This window comes from Buteo buteo, chromosome 19 (assembly GCF_964188355.1).
Source record: "Buteo buteo chromosome 19, bButBut1.hap1.1, whole genome shotgun sequence".
NCBI classification, from domain to species: Eukaryota; Metazoa; Chordata; class Aves; order Accipitriformes; family Accipitridae; genus Buteo; species Buteo buteo.
Window position 1 is genome coordinate 861,687 of NC_134189.1, and position 24,045 is coordinate 885,731.

At 44.5% G+C, this 24,045-nt stretch overlaps 1 protein-coding gene across 1 annotated transcript; it reads left to right on the forward strand.

Moving 5' to 3' along the window:
• Nucleotides 1–262: 262 nt before the first annotated feature.
• RANGAP1 (Ran GTPase activating protein 1) lies at nucleotides 263–22,468 on the forward strand. The gene is made up of 16 exons (XM_075051051.1): nucleotides 263–372; nucleotides 2,698–2,835; nucleotides 4,269–4,396; nucleotides 5,312–5,371; nucleotides 6,047–6,226; nucleotides 6,421–6,555; nucleotides 7,760–7,918; nucleotides 8,108–8,221; nucleotides 9,777–9,876; nucleotides 10,618–10,702; nucleotides 11,108–11,261; nucleotides 11,758–11,871; nucleotides 12,231–12,333; nucleotides 14,186–14,274; nucleotides 16,262–16,383; nucleotides 20,933–22,468. The coding sequence occupies exons 2-16, from the start codon at nucleotides 2,724–2,726 to the stop codon at nucleotides 21,000–21,002; spliced, it is 1,725 nt and encodes a 574-aa protein (XP_074907152.1). The 5' UTR covers nucleotides 263–372; nucleotides 2,698–2,723; the 3' UTR covers nucleotides 21,003–22,468.
• Nucleotides 22,469–24,045: the final 1,577 nt, after the last annotated feature.

The window sequence follows — 24,045 nt, forward strand, 5'->3', positions numbered from 1 at the left end:
TCACGGGGGTGGCTCCGCGCGAAGCATGCCGGGTACTCCCCCCACACCGGACTACACGTCCCGGCGTGCCCCGCGGCTGCCGGCCCCGTAGCCCCGCCCACGCGCGGCGGAGGCCGGCCGGCTGCGGCACGCCGGCCGTCAGCACCCGCGGGGCGGGGCGGGGCGGGTCCCCTCTGACGTCACGCCGCGCAGCCAATCCCGGAGGGGAGAGCAAAACTGCCGGCTTTCAAATCCTCCGCCTCCCCCGCCCGCCCCTCCCCCATCGTCCCCGGCGGCGGCGTGAGGGCTCGGGCGGCCCCGCTCCGTCTCCTCCCCCCCCTCCACCGGCAGACCAGCGGCGGGCGGCGGCGCCGGATCCGTCCCGGCGCGGAGGTGAGGGGAAGCGGGGCGGAGGGGAGGCGGCAGCCGCCGCCGTTGGTGGCCGGGGGAGGCGGCCGCGCGTGAGGCGAGGCCATCCCGCGGACTAACACGCCGCCGCCGCTTCCCGCCCGCCCGGCTCCTCGCGCGGCGCTCCCACGCGGAGGCGAGGGTAACCCCCTCGCGGATGCAGGTCACGGGAGACCCCTCCGCGACGGGCGGCGGCCGCCCGCGCCTGCGGCGGGAAGAGGGGAAGGGGAAGGGGGGGGCGATCGGCGCCGTCTGACGGGGCCCGTTATGGCGGGGGGATGTGTGTGTCGCGGGGGCCGCCGCGGAGAGCAGCTCCCGCGGGGGAAGAGAGGAGCCCTCGGCCGGCGGCGGGAGGGAGCTGTGAGGGGCCGGCCGGGGGCTGTCACCCAGCGGAGCCGGGAGCCGGGCCCTGCGCTGCCGGGAGAGCAGAGCAGAGCCAGGGTCCTCCGTGGGAGAGCGCAGGAGGTAGCCGGCGTGTTGTCTGTTGGCGTGGGCGAACTGTTGTAAATAAAGCGTTCGGCCGAACCAACTGTTTTGACCGTCGAGAAGCGTACGGCTTCGTACGGTCTTTAAGTAACGAGGTAGCCTCTCTTCAGCCATTTCCAGATCTTGTTTTTATTCACCAAGCGTACTAACTCTTCAATTTTTATTTATTTATATATTTTTAAATCTTTCCATGCAGAAGAACTAGCAGCAAAGAGACCTCTGGTAGGTTGACAGTTCGGTGTCACTGACGTGTTTGCAAGAAAACATGCTTCAGGATGTGATGATGAATTCGTATGTTGAAATTAGGAAGTAGCCTGTGTGTAAGACGAGGAAAGTAAAAGGGGATTTAAGGGAAAGAGAAGCAAAGAGACCGAGTACACATGTAAAGTATAGAAGAGCATCATAGCGGAACAGAACTCGTTTTTTAAACAGTAGAGTGATGAGGTATTTAAAAGTAAAGTTAATAATTGAACTGGGTGAGCTGACTGACTTCTTTGGATCCTAACTTTTGTTCCTGTCTGGTAAAGCATTCATGGGTTGGAGGATGTCTTCTCTTTCTCCCTTCTCGATGTTGGATTGACAGAGGTTGGGAATGTCCATTAGTCTGGTGTCTGTGTGACCTGGTAGGGGTAGAGTAAGTTATGTGAGCGTCTTTCTCCTGGTAGCACCTACCTGAGAGGGCAGTCATCCTAGAGAAGTGATGTTGATCAACCTTGGGGATGTTTTCATTCCCCCTGTGTTCAAAAGCAATACTAAAGTTAATGAAAGCTGAAGAGAAGCTGTACCCTGGGGAAGCTGAAGGCATATACTTCACAGCTAGCCATCAGGAGGAAAGGATGTATGTACAACTTTCGCTTAGGGGGTGTTTTGAAACCAGTGCTGTTGAGCTCAAAGAGCTACGAGAGTGTGGGCCCACTTCTAAGTCAGACAAGAATGGAAGGGAACCAGTTTTCTGTTGTAGGAATGAACCTTCATCCCCACTGATAGCAGAAGTCTGTTTTCTAAGTATGTTGCTTCTAAGCGCTAGCTGTGTGTAGTCTTTTATCCCAGCAGAGGTGCGGGGATAAGAAACATGCTCTGTTTATCCTGCTGAATGAATGGAGGCCAGTTACTTCACACAGTGATTGATATTCATTAAATAATGGTACGCAGATGCTACTAGGCATGGCTAGCTTCAAACTTGTGCCTCAAGGCAAAATGGTTGCTAATTCATCATCAGTGTAAGATCATCCTGTTTAATGTGTGTGACAAATCTGTGTGGGACATCCGAAAGGAAAGAGAACCCATAAACTTGAGAGAGAGTTTTGTGTCCAACACACATGATGTTTTCAGCAACTCGGTGGTTCTGGAACTGTGCTGATGAGGGCACTACTGGGGATATCACTGAAAAGAAAAAACAGTTGTGTTCATTCTAGCTTGCGTTGGAGAACAGGGGAAATGTGCAGTGTGTATAATTAAAGGATGGGGTTTGGGGAGAGAGGAATGTTACATTTTAATTGTAAAAGCATTGCGGAAAGAGTAAAATGTTTTAATGTGGCCTTAATCTATAGCTTTAGCTACCGATTATTTATGAAGTATAACAATTCCATCAAAACCCAAGTCTCGTCAGTATTGGAAGAATCAACACCATCTGACTGGCTGGCTTTGGAATATTAGTCTAGCCTAGCTGTCATAAGTGAGCTCTGGGGAAAACCCTAATGACACTGAAAACTCAGTATCTCAGGAACAAAAAACACATTAGTGTTCAAATAAATATGATTATTCATACAGATTATATATTGTAGTTTGCTTTTTTTTATGTTGACAGTTTCTTTTAATTGACAGCTCTTAACATTTGGAAAAGCAGAAAAATGGCATCAGAAGACATCACTAAGCTTGCGGAGTCGCTTGCCAAAACCAAAGTGGGTGGTGGACAATTGAGCTTCAAAGGCCAGAGCCTTAAACTCAATACAGCTGAAGATGGTAAGAGAAAATACCCTTGTGTTTGGGAAGTGTCTCCCTGAAATTCTAAAGTCCTGTGGTAAACCTCCTGCTAATCCTGCATGGCCAAGCTGTCATAATATTAGCTGTGATGGAAGGGTCTTTCACCTACAGCTGCTTCTGATAGAGACACTTCCTTCCCTTCTTGTACCCTGCTTTGACCTGCTATGCTGGCAGTGCTACAGCTGGCAGAATTGGGATTTGGGACTCTGGTGTGTGATTCTTGTTTTCTTGCTGTTCTTTCCAAGTCCTTTTGGCAGTCACTGTGCGTTAGAAGTCAGTGCTCCTTTTAAAAAGAGTAAGCAAGTGCATGACAGCACTTGGAACAAGTAGATGCTTCAAAGACTTGCAAAGAGGAATGGGCTGATACGTTAGTCTGCTGCAATAGTTCAGTTTCTTCCCAAATTCTGATCAATTGGTTAGACTCTTGTTTGGTTGGTTGTTTGGTTTCTTTCCCTGGAATACCTCTTGCTGGTATATGTGTGTTTCCCAATTAAAAATGTCTTGCAGTGGCTGCTAATGTAGTAAATATCTGGAGAATATGTATATATTTGCTATAGATTATTTGCTATAGTGCATACCTTTTTTACTGATTCCAAAGGTGATGTTTTTTTATATGCCATTTTAGTATCTCTGAATCATAGAATAGTTTGGGTTGGAAGGGACCTTTAAAAGTCATCTAGTCCAACCCCCCTGCCATGAGCAGGGACATCTTCAGCTAGATCGGGTTGCTCAGAGCCCCGTCCAGCCTGACCTTGAATGTTTCCAGGAATGGGGCATCTACTACCTCTCTGAGCAACCTGTTCCAGTGTTTCACCACCCTAATTGTAAAAAATTTCAATGTAGTGCAAAGCCACTGAACTATGGGGAAGGGCTTTGGAGCTTGGGAATGATAGCAAATGCCCAGTGACAGAAGAGAGTCTGCAGCCTGCTCCTGTGTCTTGCCCTCGAGTTAAATTGTTCCACCCTGACATATTTGCTAAACGGGCATCCACTTTTTGTCAGTCAGTAGGAACTTCTTTCTGTTGCTGCGGCACCAATTCCCATTAACTTTTAGCTTAGTCCTTGCATCTTTGTAGGCACATGCACTCTTGCTCCTAAACCATGTGCTGAATGGCAGAGGAATCTTACTTAGGAGTAAGTAAGGAAACTTACTTTTGCAAATAGGAGGATGGCTATCAGAGAATAGAACTAGAGATAAATTCTGAAAAGGCAGGGTGGGGAATGGAGAACGTTCTCTCTAGTGACCTGACATTTTAGCTCTGCTCTCCACTGCTGTTTCAGGATTCTTTCAGATAACATTGCTCAGCTGTTTTCACCAAGGGTAGAGTTGAGCAAGTATTGCTGCATCAGAGTGTTACTGTGGTACCCAAGATGACAGTTAAAAGGCCAACTAGACTATCTGCTTTTTGCAGCTGAAGAAGTGATCAAGCAAATTGAGGAATTTGATGGCCTGGAAGCACTGCGTCTGGAAGGCAACACAGTGGGTGTGGAGGCAGCAAAGGTCATTGCCAAAGCCTTGGAGAAGAAGTCGGAGCTCAAGGTGAGATCCTCAAGTGGGTGGTGGTGAAAGGGAAGAAGTAATGTAGAAAATACTCTTCCTGCAGTAGCGTGCCTTGAGTTAGCCCCAAAGGTTGCTTGGTGGTTCTTCCAGTAGGAGGAACAACCATATGAAAATATGGCAGAACGTGGGGACTTTGGGATAGTAGGAACATTTTCTGCATTCCTAACCGTTCCTGTTCAGAAGGCTTCCAATCGTAAAGCTGGGAAGCTGTGCAAGGAAGAGCCTCTCTGCAGAGGCGGGATCTGTAAACAAAGAACTGTGGCAACAAAACTTAAGTTCTAATGGAAAAGCTGGGTCATGTCTTCTGGAGAATGATCAGATCTTCTGAAGAATGAGTCTTCAGAGAATGCCTGAATAGGGAAGAAATAATGGAGGAAATGCACCAGGAGGTTTTTCCATGTCCAAGCTATGCTTCCCTACTACTGTTCTAGCCTAATGTTAGGAGGATGCTGTGCTGCTAGGGGCACTGTCCTTTGCAGGAGAGGAGTGTGAAACATTGATTCGCGTTAATCACCCAGGTGTGGCTTTTCAAGTAAGTTCAGATTGTTGAGCTCCATACCTTAGTAAAACATGCATTCCTAATGTATCCTTCAATTTCCTGCTTCTTTTTCCTGTGGTAATTTTCTCGGCAGAAGAGAATTCCAGCTTGAATGCAAGCAAGAATTCTTGTTTTATTTACAATGTGCACTTCAGTGGCTTTATGTCCTTGCAAGTGAAATAATTGTAACGTTCGTTCTTGTAGCGCTTTAGTACAATCAAGTGAGAAGCCCAAGGGAAGGCAGACAGTATTAAGCTGTCCCCCATGATGTAATGTAGCTTGTATGTGTAAACCTCTGTACAGCTATGTTGTCCTAAATATTTTAATGGTTTCTATCTGTATGTTTCTTATTTTAGAGGTGTCACTGGAGTGACATGTTCACAGGGAGACTAAGGTCTGAGATCCCTCCTGCTTTGGTAAGTAAAAACTAGATCTGAGACTTCTGACAAATATAACTTCTTTTCTCACCTGTCATTCTTTTTGTGGGAGCATGTTTTTTAGCACAGAATTGATCTTTCTCTACACTGTTAACACTAAGTGTCTCAGAATAGGCAAGTGATTCTTTTTTGCTCCTTCTGTATGAGGTGGAGAAGAGTTGATAAAAGGCCAAATGCAGGTCCATGCTAGTGAAGAACCTTGTCACTGGGGAAAACATCCTCATGATCTGATGGATAGAATAGGAACTAAGCTTTCTAAATAAAAGCATATGGCCATCTCTTCCAAGAGCATTTGGAGCTCCCTACCTCCTTGAGTCCTGTGAAGCAAGAACATGATAAACTCAACAGAATGAAAACAATATTTCTTTTAGCAGTGTAGAGTGAGAAACTCACTTTGAAAAATAAGCATTTGACCTAAAGGGATGGGATAACTTCTTGGTAACTGCCTTATGGTTATCTTTGGCTTAATTCACACAACTTCTCTGGCTTTAGCTCTAAAGTTTTATTTCCCTATGCAGCTTTGCTGAATGTCTTCAAAGTGGAAATTTTTTGCAGAATCACTCCATACCTAGCCACTGCAGTGATGCTGTCACTAAAAGTCAATCCACTCCCTCCCTCTCTCCCTCCCACCCACTACCATCTGTTTCCTTACAGATCTCTTTGGGGGATGCACTCATCACTGCTGGAGCCCAACTGGTGGAGCTGGACCTGAGTGACAATGCCTTTGGCCCAGATGGTGTGCGTGGCTTTGAGGCCCTGCTGAAGAGCCCCGCGTGCTACACTCTGCAGGAACTCAGGCTCAATAACTGTGGCATGGGCATTGGTGGTGGCAAGGTAAGGGTTGTTTCCTTTTTGGGAATGAGGTCAGAGCCAGGACTTGGCTCCAGACTGCCCTACACCAAATCACAGAATGGTTGAGGTTGGAAGGGTTGGTGATCGTCCAGTTCTGGAGCTGGATATACAAAACACATTTGGATTCCTTCAGAATGAGATGCTGAGGTAGTATAAACTGCTTGTTTTATCTCTAGATATTGGCAACCGCTCTGAAAGAGTGTCACAGGAAATCAAGTGCCCAGGGCAAGCCGCTTGCTTTGAAAATATTTGTGGCTGGCAGAAACCGTCTGGAGAATGATGGTGCCACTGCCCTGGCTGAAGCCTTTGGGGTAAGTAGCAAACCAGAGCTTCTTGACAGCAAATTGGAGCAAGGTGTGCTTAAGTGCTAATGTTAAAGATAATGCATACAGAGCTTGCCTCACCTTGGAGGCAGGGCCTGATTGTTGGTTTACTAAAGTTATGATGTTTGCTGCTGAAACTGGAGTCTTCAACAAGTGCAATTAGAACTGATGACTGAATGTTTGTGGTGTAAGTTTCCAAACACATAACTAGTGGCTGTGTAAATTAGTTACTTGAGGGAGAAATAGGCATCTCCTGAGTAGATTAATAGTAGTCCTATTTCTTTTTCTCCCTCTGTGCTAAGGGAGGTTATCTGGCACTGGGGTAGGTGTACCAGCTGACCTCTTGAGTGCCTCTCTGTCTAGTTGTTTAATCATCTGGCAAAAGCAACCTAGTGTTTTCGCTAGGATCATCCTGTGAGGTCTCTAAGTGGTGCCTAGCTTTCTCTAGCTGTCACTGGCCAACTTGCGCTTTTGTTGGATGAAGAGAATTCACTGTGTTTGGGGCTATCTACTTTCCTTTTCCTTCCTCCATTGCTGTTAAAAGCCATTTCTGAATTATAATGCATATTTTCAGGTATATTAACAATGATATCACAGGTTATAGGTTGTTCTTTTTTTGTAAAGAGCTGTCTGGATGTGATTTTGACTAATCAGCAATCATGGCAAAAATAAGACCTCTTAAATACTTGAGAGGCACATAACAAAGTGATTCATGAGGAATTCAGACTGAATGGCACTACCAAAATGGGATTCATTGTGTTTTGTGACATGCTGTTTAGTCCATAAACAGTGTTCACACTAATTTTCTTACGGGTTTGCTTCTGCAGTCAGGGTGAAATGTAGATCTTAATTTAAAAAATATTGTATGCGGTGATGCTGCTTGGTCTGTTTCAGTGTTGTTGAACCACAGGTGAAGAACTCATGTTTTAAGGTATCCTAGAGCAGACACAGAGGGAAGATACTACTTGGGACTCTTAGAATCGGGGGCTTTGTATTAATCTGACATTTGCCATGAGCCTGCAATTTCACTTGGATTTGTGACATAATTCCTGGTAAATAGTTCTATGTAGAAGAGCTAATGGAGTTTTGAGTTGGAGGAAAACAATTTTAAGCAAATCCTAGAATAGAACACTATAATCTGGAGTTGAACTATGTCTCCTAACAGTTTTTTTTCATCTGCATCTTTTCCCAGATCATTGGGACTCTAGAAGAGGTCCATATGCCACAGAATGGAATTAACCATCCTGGCATCACAGCACTAGCCCAGGCCTTTGCTATCAACCCACTGCTTAAGGTTATAAACTTGAATGACAACACCTTCACAGAGAAAGGAGCTGTGGCCATGGCAGAGGTGAGTTGTTCTAGGCAGTTGCTTTGGGTTTGTCTTCTGCCTCCCAGCCTCCTCAAATACAGTTAGCATTAGCACCTCTGGGTTGGTGGAGCCACGTGACATGCTGCGGTGGGAAAGATGACCTTCCAGGAGTGATAGGAGATTCATTTCCTTGCAAGTCCGGGCTTTGAAATTTGTGCTGCCTTGCAGACTCTGAAGGCGCTTCGGCAGATTGAGGTGATCAACTTTGGAGACTGCCTGGTGCGTTCAAAGGGTGCTGTTGCTATTGCTGATGCTGTTAAAGAAGGGCTTCATAAATTAAAGGTATTGTCATCTTGGTGTTCAGCTTTGAATCTCTTTTGAAAATGCTTTGTTTCCCATTTCCTGGTTTTCTGTCCATTCTCCTAGCACTACTGATTATTTTAAAGTGGGATTCATTTCAGTGCAGGCTCTGTGCTCACAACTCAAAAGCAATAAGCTGTATTGTAAATCAGTGGCATTGCCACATCCAGCTGAGACTATTCTACATGGAGGTGTACCAGTGATCTGTTTAGACTCCACTTGATGTTTTTGAAGCTGTTGGTTCAGCAGAGCAAGTGCTATTCAAGAAATCTGGTCATGGAAGTATCTGACTTTAGAACCTCTCAGAGGGTCATGAGTGGGGACTGATACGTTCCTTTTCATGAACAGCTTGTAGTCTCTTCAGCATTTCAGAGTTCATACAACTAATGCTCTTTATTTGTTAGTGCATGTATCAAAGGTCCAAATATTTTTAGGTTTTTGGCAATATCACAGCCTCCTACATCAGTATTTGCATAGGACTTGCGTTTGACAACATTCTAGACAGGCCTAAGTCCAGTCAGTAATGTGTGTAAACTAGGATCTCTAGAAACACCTGCCATGGGTCACAACTGCACTGGGACAGATGCTGAACTCATAATTCCTAATCTTGCAAGCTTACAATCAAAGACAAAAATTCAGCTAAGTGCTAATATTTATTTACATATATGAACCTGGTACAGAAAGAAGTAGGTGCTTTGTGGTGTTGAGGTCCCTTGCTCAGGCTTCTGCTGGTTCTACTGGAGCTTATGTCTGAATCTCCCAGGAAAACTTAAGTAGGGGTTCTGATGGGGGTATTGAGATGAACAGCCACGGGTTAAATCCTTTTTTTCCTAGAGCAGAAGTGGTTAAGGGAGGGTAGCATGAAGCAATCATAGCTGATTCATTCTGTTCAAGGACTGCTTCCCTTTTGCTGTTAATATTAAATCTCTTCTCAGGAAAGGATTGATTGAGCACAGTGTGGAATGGTGGGGGATGGTGCCTGGCTGTTGAATAACTTTACTCTTACTAGTCTGTCCACACTGTTTCTCTGCTGTCTGTGTTTATTAGAAGTAGTACCACTCACAGTTTGTGTTTTGAAGGCCTTAATTTGCAATGTAATTGTTCAAAAGCAAATGTGCAGTCCATTTAGTATAGTAGCTACCCTTCTTCAGTAAGACTTGCTGGTGTGTGAATTCTGGAATGTTCTTGTGACCCTTGAATAAGTGAGGATCTCCAGTTAGCTAAGTACTTAAATGTCTGCTACCTTTTTGGTGAGCAGTCAAAATGCTCTGGTCTCTGTAGCTACTCTAGTAAAGTGGTTACCTTCAGCAGTGCTGCTCTTTACAATAGTATGTTTCAAAATGCCTCTTTTAGATATAGGAAGTAGGAGTATGTGTCAGGTTTTATTTATTTCCAATTAAAAATACTTTTTTTTTCTTTTTTTGCTAAGAGCCTCTTCTAATGAGATTCTTTCCAGAACACTTGTGAGCACGTGAAGCTTATGGAGATGATGGATGTTAATAGGAATTCTGCAAAGAAATGTTCTTCTGTTTCTTAGGAACTGAATTTGTCCTTCTGTGAGATCAAACGAGATGCTGCTCTGACTGTTGCTGAAGCTATTGAAGATAAGACAGAGTTGGAGAAGTTGGATCTCAATGGTATGTAAGTTTGCTAGGTCAAAGTATGTCTAGTCTGATCCCAACAAGAAACCACTAGGAAGAATGTTGACAGTATCACATATTCTAGTCTTGCAACTGTCAGCATTTAAAAAATGGTACTCAGAGTAGCCGAACTTGGATGACCTTGGGACAGGAAGCAGTTAGATCCTGAAAGTTTTCTTAAGCCATGGACTCAGTTAATTGTTAAAGTTAAGCAGTTTTGGTACATCTCGTAAGGTGGAAAGATTAAACTGATACCTATAGCTGTTTTCAGTAAAACTTTTTTAATTGCTCATTGTGATATCAGATATTTCATACTTGCAAACAAAACCTTCTGTGTGCATCTGTGCAGAAGAGTGGGAGAACTTTGACCAGTGCTGGCTTTTGCTGTTCATACCTTGGGTCACTGCATTTTGGTGGTACTGTGCCATGTGTCTTTGTTTTAGAATCACTGAGAACAAGAGCTCTTTATAGAACTAGCAGGAAGTCTCTCAAAGACACTCTGAAAAATTAGGGGATTGGTTTGTTTCCAACCATCATGTAATGCTGCTGAAATTTGGTTTAACAAGTGTTTGATTCTGACAGCTGAAGTCTGTGTTGCTGTCTCTAAGGTGTTGTGTAGCAATGACTGATAACTGTTCAATTTCAGAAATAACAGGTAGACAAGCTTATACAGCTAAATCCTCAAGAACAAACTTGTATGCATCTGTTAAGTCTGCTCCCTTTCTTCTGTCAACCTAGGTAACTGTCTGGGAGAAGAGGGATGTGAGCAGCTCCAGGAGATCCTTGAAGGCTTCAATATGGCAGCTGTGCTGGGATCTTTGAGGTAGGCAGGGTACCAGAACTTAAATCAGAAATTTTTCAACAGTTTTCATCAATACTTTCATTCACCTATCTGTTTTAAAATAAGGACTGTAACACTGCAGATGGATGTTGGTCTGAGTGTGCAGCACAGTCAAGGGATTCCAAAGCAGGATAAGCCTTGTGTCTTGTTTTCATTGATGGACTTATCTCAGTGTTAATTATTGATTGTATTCCTCGCTCTTTGCTTGTCATTGTCAACGGGGTGGCTGAAGCCTGAGTGTTCTCTTAATCTGTTGTAGGTGGAGATGTACTTGTGGTAGTAAGACTTGAGGAGAGGCTGCTTTTTTGTTCTTGAAAAATGCTTGAGTTCCAGTGTACAGGAATTACAAGTGTGTAATTAATGTAACATGTAACTCTCAAACCTTAGTGATGATGAAGGGGAGGAGGAAGATGATGAAGAGGAGGAGGAGGATGAAGATGAAGAGGAGGAGGAAGAGGAGGAGGAAGAACAGCAACAGCTGAAGGAGAGAGGACAGGGAGAACAGGAGTCACTGACTCCTAAGAAGATAATTGATTCACAAGTAAGCTTACTTCCAGATGCATTCTTGTTTCCTCAGCTGGAGGAGAGTAAAGGAGGAAATGAGAACTGGAGCGAGTCTGAACTTGGTGTGCTGGCGGGAGTTCACATTCCTGCATGGACTGGCACTGTAGTAACAGTCAGGGAGATAACATGCAGGAAATAAAGAAAATGGATTACTTGGAAACATGTTTTGTTAAAGTGTGCATATGCACACTTGCATGGAGGGAAAGGCTGAGTAGCGGTTGTAACAAACATGGGTAGAAAAAGTCTTCCCATGTCCAGAAAATGGTGGGAGCCTTGTACGTGCAATACCATGCAGTCGTGCTAGCGTATTCTGGCTATTCCAACTCTGGGCTCATTCCAGCCTCAAACAGTTTTCAAATAGAATAAATCCTGACCTGATGTACCTGCGTCCTGACCTGTCCTATGTACCTTTGCTGCTGAACCAATTTACTTACTTCCAAGAGTAAACTTGAGATGGATTCTGCCTGTTTCAGGATTCAACTCCAGTACCATCTCCTCCTGTGGACGTTGCCACGTTCCTTGCTTTCCCATCACCAGAGAAGCTGCTGCGACTAGGACCAAAGTGCTCTGTGCTGATAGCTCAGCAGGTAGGTGAGCCAGTGGTCTTCTGTGCTTGATTGTCTCTCAGAATCATTTAATCCTCAAAGGTGATAACTTTCTCTCGAGACCTACATTTGCATCTTCTCCCCAGTGATCCCGAGGGACCTTATGGAAGCAGATGATGCAGTTAATGCCTATACTGGTGCCCAGAGCTTCTACATAGAATAACTTTGCTTCACAGTGTTGCTTATGCCTTGTGATATGGCCAAGGGAAAACCTGATGTCAGCTGAAGGCTGTAATTCTTGTCACAGCCCTAGCAGAGACACATCTTCTGTAGCTGGTGAGCAGTGAACTGAATGGCCCCTGATTTTTTTTTTTTTTTTTTTTTCTTCCCTTGTCTTTCAGACGGATACATCTGATGTAGAGAAAGTTGTTACAGCTCTCCTAAGGATATCCTCAGTCTTCAAAGATGAAGCCCCAGTGAAAACAGCAGTGCATGAAACAACAGGTGACTGGGCCTTTCCTCACTTTGCGGTGTGACCTGCTTCAGTGTCAAGGACACCAGTGCAATGCAGAGGAAGGCCCCTCTGGGCCAGGCCATTGGACTGTTTTGTCCCTGGCAGCAGGAGACCCCAGATAACAAAGTACCAAGCTGTGCCATGCTGTTGTGTGGAGTGAAAGCAGAGATTCATTCTGAACTTAGCATATCTTGTGCTCCCAAAGCTTGATGATGAGTGTCAGTTGTAATTGCTGTCTTAGTGGACCTGTGCTGCCCTTATTGCATCTCCTTGATGCTAGGCTGTCAATAGCCAGTAGTCGTCTGTTCAAAGGTCAGTTACTTTTTCAAGGCTGTTTATTTAAAAAGCATTTTGCAGGAAGTAGCCTCTCCAGTGTAGTATTAAGAGAGTGTAAAGAGAGACCTCTTAGTGTCTCTTCTTACAAGTCTGAAAAATCTTTAATTTCTTCAGGAAGCAGAGATTTGCAACATGGGACAAGGCACAGAAGCTAATGTACAGGCAAGGGACTGTTCCTCACTGTATATTCTGGAGCAGTGATTCGGGTTAGGTCTGATTTTTTTTTTTTTTTTTTTTTTTAATTTTTTTGCATGGACTAATAGTATCCTTCCATGTTCTCACTCAGAAACAAGAACTTCCAAATGCTCCCAGGCATCTGACCACTGACTTTCATCTTTTTCAAATCCCCCAACAGTACAGTTCTCCCATACATGAGCTACCTATCAATATTGTGCAAAAGAACTGGATCAATTATTTTTAAGACCACTTAGAGTGATTTACTGCAAACAAATGTGCATTTCCCTAGTTTGGATTTCTTAGTTTGGAATACACAGACATGGTAAAACTGTTAGCTGTTGTCTGTAAAACAGTAATGTAATAGAGTTCTCTGCAGTTGATTATGGGTCCAATCAACCAAAAATAGTCAGTTGGCATCTCATTGAGCTAGTGCTGGCCTTGGCTCATGCCCGTTAATGAGTTGTCTCCAACAAAAAATGGAGCACAGGATATTTTTGTTGTCTGAAGTGTGCTTGTGTATGTATTTATCTCGATAGCTGTTCCTTACTACTCCTGCTCCTAAGGGAAAGGTAGAACCTGGCAATTACTCTCCTTCCAGAGAAGTAACCATCAGCTCACAGTGAGGTCCCTGGTTAACATCTGACACTGTTCTACAGCTGCTCTAGTGGGTTCTGCTCATTCCAAGAAACCAGAATGGTCAGAGGTCAAAACGGGTACCTTGCCTACCTTGTAGACATGAGAGGCTAAAGCACTAGTTTGCCCATAGCTTGTGGGAGAATATTGGTCCTGAGGGAGCCCAGAAAACAGCTGAACAAGTTTTCTTTGTGTTCTCATTCCTTGTGGTTTCAAATGAAAGGTGAATTCTTGCTGGCCTTTACAATGTCAAGGTTCTAACTCTTGCTGCTCTACTTCATCTGATAGTATTTATACACATGTACACACATAGCATGCATGTTCAAATGCATTGAGTAGAGCATTTTGTGGTGCATAGGACTAAGGTTGAATAGCATCTGAAGCTTGGCAGTGTGAGAATTTTGGGGGGGTTTTTTTGCTGGTTTTGTTGGGGGTTTGTGTGTGTGTGTGTGTGTTTTGTTTGTTTTTCCCTTTGTATCAGGCCTTGTACTTAAGGGCTGGGTTTTACCTGTCTTAGTGTTTCAGAGATTATACCTAGTCCCCGCAAAGACAACTGGAATCTTAACAGATGTTACCTCCCAAAACTCCTTTAACAGCTGATATTCCCTGAGGTCCTGTATGATCAATCTTGATCTTAAAATCTGTAACAGCATCCCTTTCTATACTGTTTAATATGATGCATTTATTTCTTTTTAGATGCCTTGATGAGAAAAGCCTTCACTTCTGCCACATTTAATTCAGATGCATTTATCACAAGCCTCTTGATCCATATGGGACTACTTAAGGTGAGGAAGCAGGAAAGAGTTAAGTTATGGTTGTTTTGGCTGTTTAAGACCAGACTGGCTGGGTTTTGGGTAATTATGTTGCCATGGAAGCAGCTGGGTGCCTGTGCATGCCTGATGCCCAGGGACAATGAAAGTCTGCAGGTCCAGCAGAAACTGCAAATTTACAAGGTTGCATTAGGATGAAGGAGGTGTCAGCTCTTTGTACCTCTTCTGCTTAATGTGCTCTGTGTTCTCAGTCATCCCCTAAAGGCAGGGAGGGTTAGGTAGGGAAATAGTGCTGCTGCTGGACTATGATGTCTATAAAAAGCCATGTCCAGGAGTCTAATCTACAATATTATTAGTTAATGTGGTCCCTTAGGGAACCTCTTAGCATGGCTCAAAAACATATATCCAACTACTCATGCATGTTCAAATGCATTGAGTAGAGCATTTTGTGATGCATAGGACTAAGGTTGAATAGCATCTGAAGCTATAGCATAGTAGCATGATCAATAGCATTCAACATCATGCTTTGGAGTATCTTTGCCAAATACTAGGGTCAAGTATATAGTTACAGGAAATAAACTTTCTCACAAGAAAGGATGGAGGGTCAGTAGGAAACCTGGAAATTGCATTAGAATACCCGTAGCTTTATTTTCAGTGAGATGACTGGTGAGAGGTTCTGTGTGCAAACTTAAGGAGCACCTTTGCCTACTTGTGCTACAAGGGTTAATGCTTCTTGCTGCCTCAAGACCTAGAAGCTGAGAATCAAAACTTGGACCAAGACAATTCTAAATGACAGAATAACTGTAATCTATGTTGTAGCTGCCTGCTCTTAATTATGTTTATAGATTTCCTTCTGGTAATATCCAGCTTGGGGTGCAGACAGCTGCTGACATGCTTGGATACATCTTAATTTCCTAAGATTGAGCTTAGCCTTTCCTTGTGTACATTGGACCAATGCTGGACTTCCCACTTCTCGGACAGTTCAACAGAACCAGAGATGGTTTCTGTTCTGCAGAATGCTTGTTTTGGGGACTACCACCTACCTCTTATCCCATACAGAAAACAGCAAATATGCATGAGGCACAAGTTACAGACTTGTGTTCTAGAAGAACTCTTTCAGACCAGGAAGTGGCGTTGATAATAAAGCCCTTGAGGATCAGCCAGATGATTTTTTTTGTCCTCTGTGATAGAGCATTTTTGATGGATTAGGCATATGTGGAGAAGGGAGCAGCTTCCATCATTTTCTGTCCCACATAGCTGGAAGTACACGAGCAACAGGTATTCCTAGCACCATGAAATACAAGGTCATACACCTAGAAACACAGGTCCAGATCCTGCCTACAGAATGAAGGGCTTCAGTTGGGGTGGTAGTGGAGAAATAAATGAAAACAATGTAAGAGTTGGGACATGTAGGTTAGCATCATATTAGGAGCAAGAATAAGTTATGCACCGTATAAGCAGGGCAACAGCAATAGGGATGACTATTAGCTTTATCTTGTACATAATTGAGAGACCAGTTCTGGGAATACTACATCAAGTTCTGGAGGAAGCCTGCCAAAGAACTGGAGATGGAGCAAAAATGAGCTACAGAATAATACCCGAAAAATTTGTATAATTAAGGCAACTGAATTTTTTATGAATTAAAGTCAGGTGAAATTCCTTAGGAGAACACTTTGACACAGGGGCCTCTGAGAAGATTTGGCTTTTTCACTTGCAAGTTCATTACTTCCCTTTCCCCATTGCTGCTGCTGTCAGTGACTAGGCTCTAATTGGTAAGTACTAGAATGTTCTTGATGCTGCTTTATTTCAGATGCTGGTGCTGGGAAGCTATGGAGTTGGCTACCTTTGCTTGAAGAACATTGCACTTAATCTAGTGAGCAGCTTTCTCTCCTACAGTGTATGGCAGCACTTCATTCAACAGAGAATTCATTACCTCTGTGAACTAGAGTGTATTAGATAAAATAGTGATTGTCTGATTTCCTTCTTCTTGTCCTTTTCTCAGAGTGAAGAGAAGATCAAAGCTGTCCCAAGCCTCTATGGTATTCTCATGACCTTGAACCATATGGTCCAGCAGGATTATTTCCCTAAATCCCTGGCCCCAGTTCTCTCAGCTTTTGTCACAAAGTGAGTATTGTACTTGCCATGCAGCCTTCTCTGTGGGAGCCAGTGAAACTGAGGCTTAATAGCTACCTGCAAGCTGTTCTGTTAAAGCCCACTAAATATCCGTTCTGAAATTAAGGATTAATCGTTTGATGGGCCTCTACTTTTATCTTGCTTACTCCAGAATGCAAGGTTTAGAGTAAAAAGTCTTGATGCTAAAGAAGAAATGGCAGAAAGCTGGCTTTGCATCTAACTGACTCTGAAGCAGAGACTGATGCCAGTCACAGAAGAGGTGTTTTGAGCTTAAGGAAACCTGCTGGGTTTCTAGCCACTGCTTGAGTGAACTATGAGCACACTGGATCTAACTGTGCCCTCCAAATCATCCTTCTGAGTATGATGGTCAGCAGAGCTCTACCTGAATTGTCATGCTGTGTAACACTGAACACCAGCAGATCAAACCAGTGCAAAACACAAAGACTGAATTTATTCCTAAATGAAACTGTTCCTACTGTGACAGCAACAAGGCTAGTGATTTTTTTGAGAACTAAATTGGGAGCATAAGTGTTGAAGAAGCTGCTTTACTGCCTACCTCTATTTAATGTTACTTCTGGTATAGGTATGGAATCAACTCTTGCCCCCACCAGCTTTAATGTCTTAAAGCGTAGATAATGCAATAGCAGTGAAATCTGTATCTCTTCTGGATTAAATCAGTGTGAACTTAAGTGTTGATGTGATTTAGAAAAAACGCCCCAAATAGTCTTTTCCTCAAGAGAGCAAGGACTTCAGCAGTCAAGGGGAGAAACAGTCCAAAATTGTCACTTGAAGCAAAACCAGCAGAGGTCTGAAATCTGTTTGGCACTCAGTGGCTCTTTGGCTCAGCATGGACCATGTGTCACATAGGGCGAGAGCAGCTTTTTAGCAGGTTCCAGAAGAAGACTTAAGCCTTCCTGATTTTCCTGGTGTGGGGAATATGTTGAAGCTTGGGATCTTCTGCTGGTGAAAAGCAGAGGAATCAAATACTTGTGGTCAATACAAAACATGGGCAATAGAGATGGAGTCAAATATTGGTAGTCAGTCTTAGTTCTACTGGGGTTGGAAGCAGGCCAGTTGTGATAGGGGAGAATTTTTTCCAAGCGTTGGTGCGGCTGAAGCTGTCAAAGCTGATGTGTAGCAGTGGTATGTGTCCAGCAACCAGCCATGCTAAAGTCAGTTTTGGAAAACAAAACTATGTAACTACCTTGTTTATGCATGTGCAAATGCTAACCTAGAGGCCCTTCTGGTGGAACAGTTTGTCTCCTGTCTCCTCTCTGGCTTGATCAGGCTAAGAATTAGGTAGTTAAAAGCCAGTGACCATGTGCCTTACCAAATGAACAAATACGCCTCCAACTCAATCATGATAGGTTTAAGCAAGAAGTATCAGGACTTGCTGTGTGAAGTTGTCCAGACATATCACTGGATTTCTGCTGTTTCCTACGCTGCTGCCTGTGTCTGATCTTGCTTGTTGATCAAATAGATATGTACAGTGTAAGGATCCAATACCAGTCCTAAAATAAAAGGGTGAAGAAAATGGCTTACTTCATCAGGCACTAATTATGCAGAGACCCAGCTTGATCAAAACAAGTACCAGTTAGTGTCAGCCCCAGCCCTCCAAACAGAGGATTTTAAATCACTTGAAGCTGGGAATACAGAAGAGGGGACTTTGGTTCAGTGCATTTGACCCTTCTAATTGCTTATGTCAGATTCCAGTGCCTAGAGTAGCCCCATAACTCAACTTGACATGTCCTTCTAAACGAATTTGCTCACAAAAGACACTTGTCCCCCCTCTCCTTGTGTGTGTGTATGTAGGCCTCTCCCAGGCTCTAGGCCTGCAAAATACCAATAAATGTTTTTCATCTGTAGATGATGCTGTATGTAACAAAATCAGAGTAAAATTCTGGTCTTAATGAATTCATCAACAAAAATTCCATTGAATCCACAGCCAGCATTTCACTACCAAGTACAAGAGGGGAGAGTCTCTGAAAGAGTGAGATTTGTTTAAATGTTCTGTAAAAGTTGTGTGAAAGCCAAGAGCTTCTCACAGTAGAAGGCAGATCTGTCTGCCTGCCTTTGGTATGTAAGGGTGCTAATGCCAAGCCTGCAGCCTGCAGTGTCCCTGGTGCTATGGAATTCCTGGAGCTGAAACTTTCTCTGGTTTGCAAACCCCTCTGCTGCAAGGTGTGATATTATCATAGGAAAACTTATGTCCTGTGCAGCATAATGAAGTCAACACTATATACAAGCAATATACCTTTGTGTTTTATAAATATGTGTATTTCTTAAAATGCTTTCCCTAAGGGAACAAGGATAGCAGCTGTTAAACCCTTTACAGTTATCTGGAGAGAACAGTCCAGTTAAAACCGCTTACCTACACCGCTAGTCTTTCCTTGGAATTCAGTCAGAACAAAATCACATCCTAACCTTAAATTAAACCTCTAACTGGTTAACATAGTAATTTGCAGAGCTCATTTGGTCTCTGTTTCTGCAACAAATCTACTTCCACTCATGGGTTTGACAGAGTCCTTCATTTGCAGCAAACTGGTATACGTTTTTGTGATATTGTCTAGGTTTTTCCTTTAGGATTGCACTTAGCTGCTTCAGGCTTCTAAAGCTGTAAAGTTCTTGTAGCTGCCTAGGCTAGAGCTCTGCTGCCTTTTGCTGCAAGAGGCCCGCTTCTGGAGTAGTCATTCTCCTCCTTTCTTTTGTGACAATTTGTGATGTAGGTAGTGTTCTCCATTCAAAAATAATAATAAAATTATGGATACGGACTGTGTAAGCAGCATCCATCTTAGTCTGCTGATGTCAGTCCTTATTTTCTTTTTTTGGACACAAGAGGGTGCTGTGAATCCACATGTGCTTTTCCGTAATTTTTTAGGTGGAAACATTGAAAGTGTGTGGCTGTCTGCCTGCCTACTTGTGACTTGCTGGAGGTGGTGGTGTTTGTTGTTGTTGTTGTTTTTGGGGTTTTTTTTGCTGCTCTTTGCTGTTGTATTGGATCACATCACTGGCCTCTTTCAACATCTGTAGCACAGGGTGGCAGGTAATTTAACTCCACAGCAAGTCAGGAGGCTCTTGGTGTTAGAGGAGGCTTGGTATTAGGAGTGGAGGCTGAGGGAGCTTGGCTGTAATCAACATCAGCAGTTCAGGTTCTCTATTTCCAAAAATGGGGAGTTGCCTAGGCAGAATCAGGCTGCTCATTGCCAACAGGGCTGGGTCTTCCAAAGGTGATGACTGAAATACCTCACCCAGCTGCTCTGAAGATAAATGGCAAGTTGTAATTGTGTCCTGTCTGTTCAGTGTGGGGCATTGAATGGCTCTTGGGGGAGCAAAAGGGGTTAACTCTTCTCCAGGTTGTGCCTTGTTAAACTGCAGCAGACATGGAGCCCTATACCAAACTGCCTCTGCAGCTATTGCCCATGTACTATAAATCCAGAGACGAACCTGCTCCTACCTAGATCTTTATTTCAGCTCCAATCTTTATTTCAGCTCACCTTTTTTCCCCAAATTGTGTAGACCTCATTGCTATTAATTAATTTATTGGTTCAATTAATTAATTCTGTTTATTAGAAGTTGTTTTGCTGTGGTGGGGTACGAGAGAGGTAAAATTAATTATTTCCATTCTCAGAACAGTAGAAGACATTGGATTAAAATTCTTTAGTGGACGTTCCCTAATAGGTGGATACAGATTGTTGGAAGTGTCAGTGGTGCTTAGAGAACAGTTAGCCTGTGGAAACAGAAATATACATTACTGGGAGGTGATGGGAATGTTAGGGCAATTTAGCCCCGTGTTAACCCTGCTGTGACTGTATATTACCATCGTCTGGTTTCAAGGAGGTCATTCTGCGTGAGGTAGACCTCGCTATTGCCATCTCTGTGCCAGGCCCTTTCAGAAGATGCTCTGCAGGTTCTGTGGGCTATTTGTAAGGCACCCTGAAAGGTGGCCCAGCAAAGCCAGTCAGGTGTTAACTTGACCTCAGGCGTGGGGAGGGCAGGAGGTTACATTTGCCTCTTTTAAAGACTTAAAAAGCCCCAAGACCAAAGTTACCATCGGGTCATGGATAGCAGATGACTTGGCAAGAAAAGATTTGAGTATGAGCAGGCTTGTCTTCTGCATTTTGAGGCTCTAAACAGTGGATCTATATGGAAAATTCCATTGCCAGAAGGGAGGGAAGGGGGCTTCCACCCCCACCCACTTCATTCTACCCAAAATGAGACACCAGGCTGCAGAGATCAACAATCTGCTGCTGATTTTTTTTACCCATGGAAATAAACGTTTGGATTCTTGGTCATTGTCTTCCTGACTCAGACTCAGCAAAGAAGAGAGAATTTTCCACAGCAAGCTCTGAATGGGAAGCAGTGATCCATGCAGCAATGAGGGAATGGTTTCAGAAGAGATAACCTAGGGGAAAAGATGTAGGCTTTTGGGCATGCAAGCCCAGTGCATTTGAAATAGTGTTTATTTGCTCATTCAAAGTCAGGTATAAAGCAGCTCTTAAATTTAGTATTTTAAATATCTCTCTCTCTCCTCTTTCCACAGACCAAACCGTGCTCTTGACTCCTGTTCATTTGCTCGCCACATGCTCTTACAAACGCTCCACCAGCTGTAAGAGACAAGAGATGTGCTGCTGTGCCCTTCCCTCCTCATAGGACTGTCGTCAGCAGAGAACTCAGAGCTGTGTGGTGGGAGAGGATCCCAGAGCCCATACAGACATGCTGTCCTTTCTCTTTTCCTTTTCTTTTTTTTTTTTTTTTTAATCCCCCCCCCCCCATAGGAGGTCTGTCCTTCCTTCTGCTTTCATAAATTTGGACAAATCCTGCTGAATTTTTTTTTTTCTATGCCTCGTGAAGTGGCTCCCTGGTCTGCGGGGCAGGTGCTTATGCTAGGATAAGTCAGTGCTGCTCTGAGCTCTGCATGAATTGAAAAGAAGAGTTCTCCACTTTGGTCACATTGGCAAGGGTGTGCCAAGACTAACAGGGGGCCCAGAAGAGCTGTCATCAGGATCAACCCAGTTGTGCATTTTGTTTTGTTTTATTGGACTGTGGCTCCTCCCTGATGGCATTCAGCACTGTGCAGGAGGAAGGCAGCTGCAGCCCCTGCTTCTCCAGGCCAGGGGAGTGCTTGACCCCCTTCTGCTGCTGCTGGGTTGGAGGAGCAAACTGTGCTCCCCTTTGTTTCTTCTTTCAAGTCCATTTGTCGAAGGTAGTGTGTGGCTGATTTGTATTTTAATATACTACTCCCTTGCTGCTGTGGCTTAGAATATTCATGTAGTGTGGCTGACCCTGGTGGCCATTGCTGAAGGGAGCAAGTGTATTTGTATTGTAAATTTTTTTGCCATCACCTGTGGTGTTCCCTCCTCCTGCCTTTTCCCTGTCCCTTTCCCTTCTCTTCCTAATTAAATAGGCTTGGTTTGGAAATTAATACAGTCCATGAAGTCCCTGTGGAATACGTATTCCCTTTCTCCTCCCTTTGACAAAACACTGGGACTGTGTGCACTGTTCACATGTTTGAAAGCTGAGCACATGTAAGAGCACAAAGAATTAGGGCTGTGCTGATTGTTCTTGGGTAGGACTGTGCTTTTTTTTTTTTTTTTTTTTTTTTCTTGTGCTGAAGGAGTAGCAGCAGATGCCCCTAAATCTCTGTATGGAGGATTGTCCATGTGCCTACACGTTTGTGGCGCCTACCTGTACCAGTCCTGAGCATGCAAGCTCACAGGCTGGTCCTGCTCCCTCTTCTGTCAAGCCTCTGAGAATCAATCCATCTCTTTCTCTTTAGGTAGCAAAGAGTTGTTCCTTCCGTCTCTGTTTTCAGTTGAGAGAGACAATTCATCCTCCCTTACCCAACCTGACAGTCGATGTGCAGTATAAATAGAGCCAGTGCCAGGAAGAAGTCAAGGAGATGGAGTTAGCTGTCCCTTTGTTGTGAGAGGCGATGTGTACCACAGCTGGCAGGGTGCATGTGCTTGGCCTAAGTGCAGGAAAAGCTGGTGTTTAACTCGCAGGGTGCGCAGGCAGCATGGACAGAAAAAAGGGCTTGGAGCACTGGATTGAAATAAAGTGTGTCGTATGCGCAAGACCTACTTGCATGTGGTCTCTCCTTAAATTTCTTCAGGTTGTGGGCCTGCTCAAGGCAACCACTGGTGAAACTGGGGTGGCTGTAGGAAGTTTTGTGGGGCTATGAGCCAGCAGGCTCAGGAAAGCAGTCTCTCATTGCTCTGGCAGGGGAGGTGCTGGCTTTTGTGCAAGAGTGGTGTCCCCTCGTTAAAAAAAGGCTGCCTTAAGGCTGAGAGCAAAGTGCATTTTTGCCCAGTTTCTGTGACTGAAACTGGAACTCCTCTGTGTCCAAATTGGTAAAAATCAACTGAAGTGAAGGTATCTGCACCTACGGGAGCTTCAATCACTGCAGGCCAAGCCCTGCCTCCTTCACCTCATCCCAGCTCCTTCCTTCAGCTGTCTGTTGCAAAAGCAAATCTGTTCAGTTTTGCCATGAGCTTGAGGGCAAAACCGAGACAGAAAAGAATCTGTATTTTCTGTAAGTCTTGAACCTAGCATAGCTTTCCTTAAAGCTCCCTGGCCTCTTGCTGCTCTTCATGTCCCTCTGCCCTGGAGGAGGGTCGTGGAGAGAAGGAATGTGATGCTGAGACCAAGCCAAGGGGTTAATCTTCACAGCAGGCCGTCTGCAATGGGTCCCATGGAGCGTGTCCTGGGTGCAAGGCTGTCCGACAGAGCCTGTGATGGTTGGAGGATGGTGCTGATTGCATGATGGTCTGTGGGCCAGGTCATGGTGAGAACCTGTGCGGGAAGCTTTGAGTAGCCAAGCCATAGTAGAACAAGTGTGAGATGTTGATCCCTAAGTTTCTTTCTAAAGCAAACAATATATAGAAACAGGATTGTCCTGGTCCTGGGATTCAGGGTCAAGATTAGATGTCTATAGGAAAAAGGGGGGTGTGAGGGTAGAAGTGACAGTCTCTGCAGAAGACAGATTCACATGGACTCAGAAGTCCCTTAAAATTGGCTTATGCCTCAGGGTTAGGGGAAAAAAAACCAAACAGGATGGGAATTGCTAACTCTGGTTTCCATTAGTAGTTGCTCCCAGAGGATAACTGTTTCCCAGTGGTGCCCTGGAGGAACGTGGATTCATTCCAGTACTGCTTCAGCCTGTCTTGTGCAACCATCTCACCCCAAAAGCACTGCTGTTGTCAGAAGTATTTTTAATTCGAACTTCTTTAGTCCAGCAAGGCAGCTGCAGTGCAGAGCTCTGTCTGCACGGAGCAGTTTTGGGTGCATCTGTGAGCAGTGAAACCCTGTAGTGGTAGTCATAGGATCGGGCTCCTTGCAGGCAAAGCTGAAACTTTTTCTTTAATGGAAAGCAAAAGTACCTGGCCTGGCAGAGGTGGGTTAAACCCCACCCAGTGGAAGTTCAAGTGAGCTGCCTTCATCTCCCATGCCCCATCAGAGAAAGCAAAGACTGGCTGCCTCCCTGCAGCCTTGGCAGAAGCTAAAGCTGTCAAGAGCATCGCTGGGTAAGCGAACAGCCCAGAAGCCTGGGGAAAGGGCAGACATGGCACTGGGTGCTTGGTACCGCACCTCCACCTCCCCGTAGTCCTCCAGCAGAGCCCAGGCCACTGCCAAGAGTGGGGCTGGCCGGGTAGG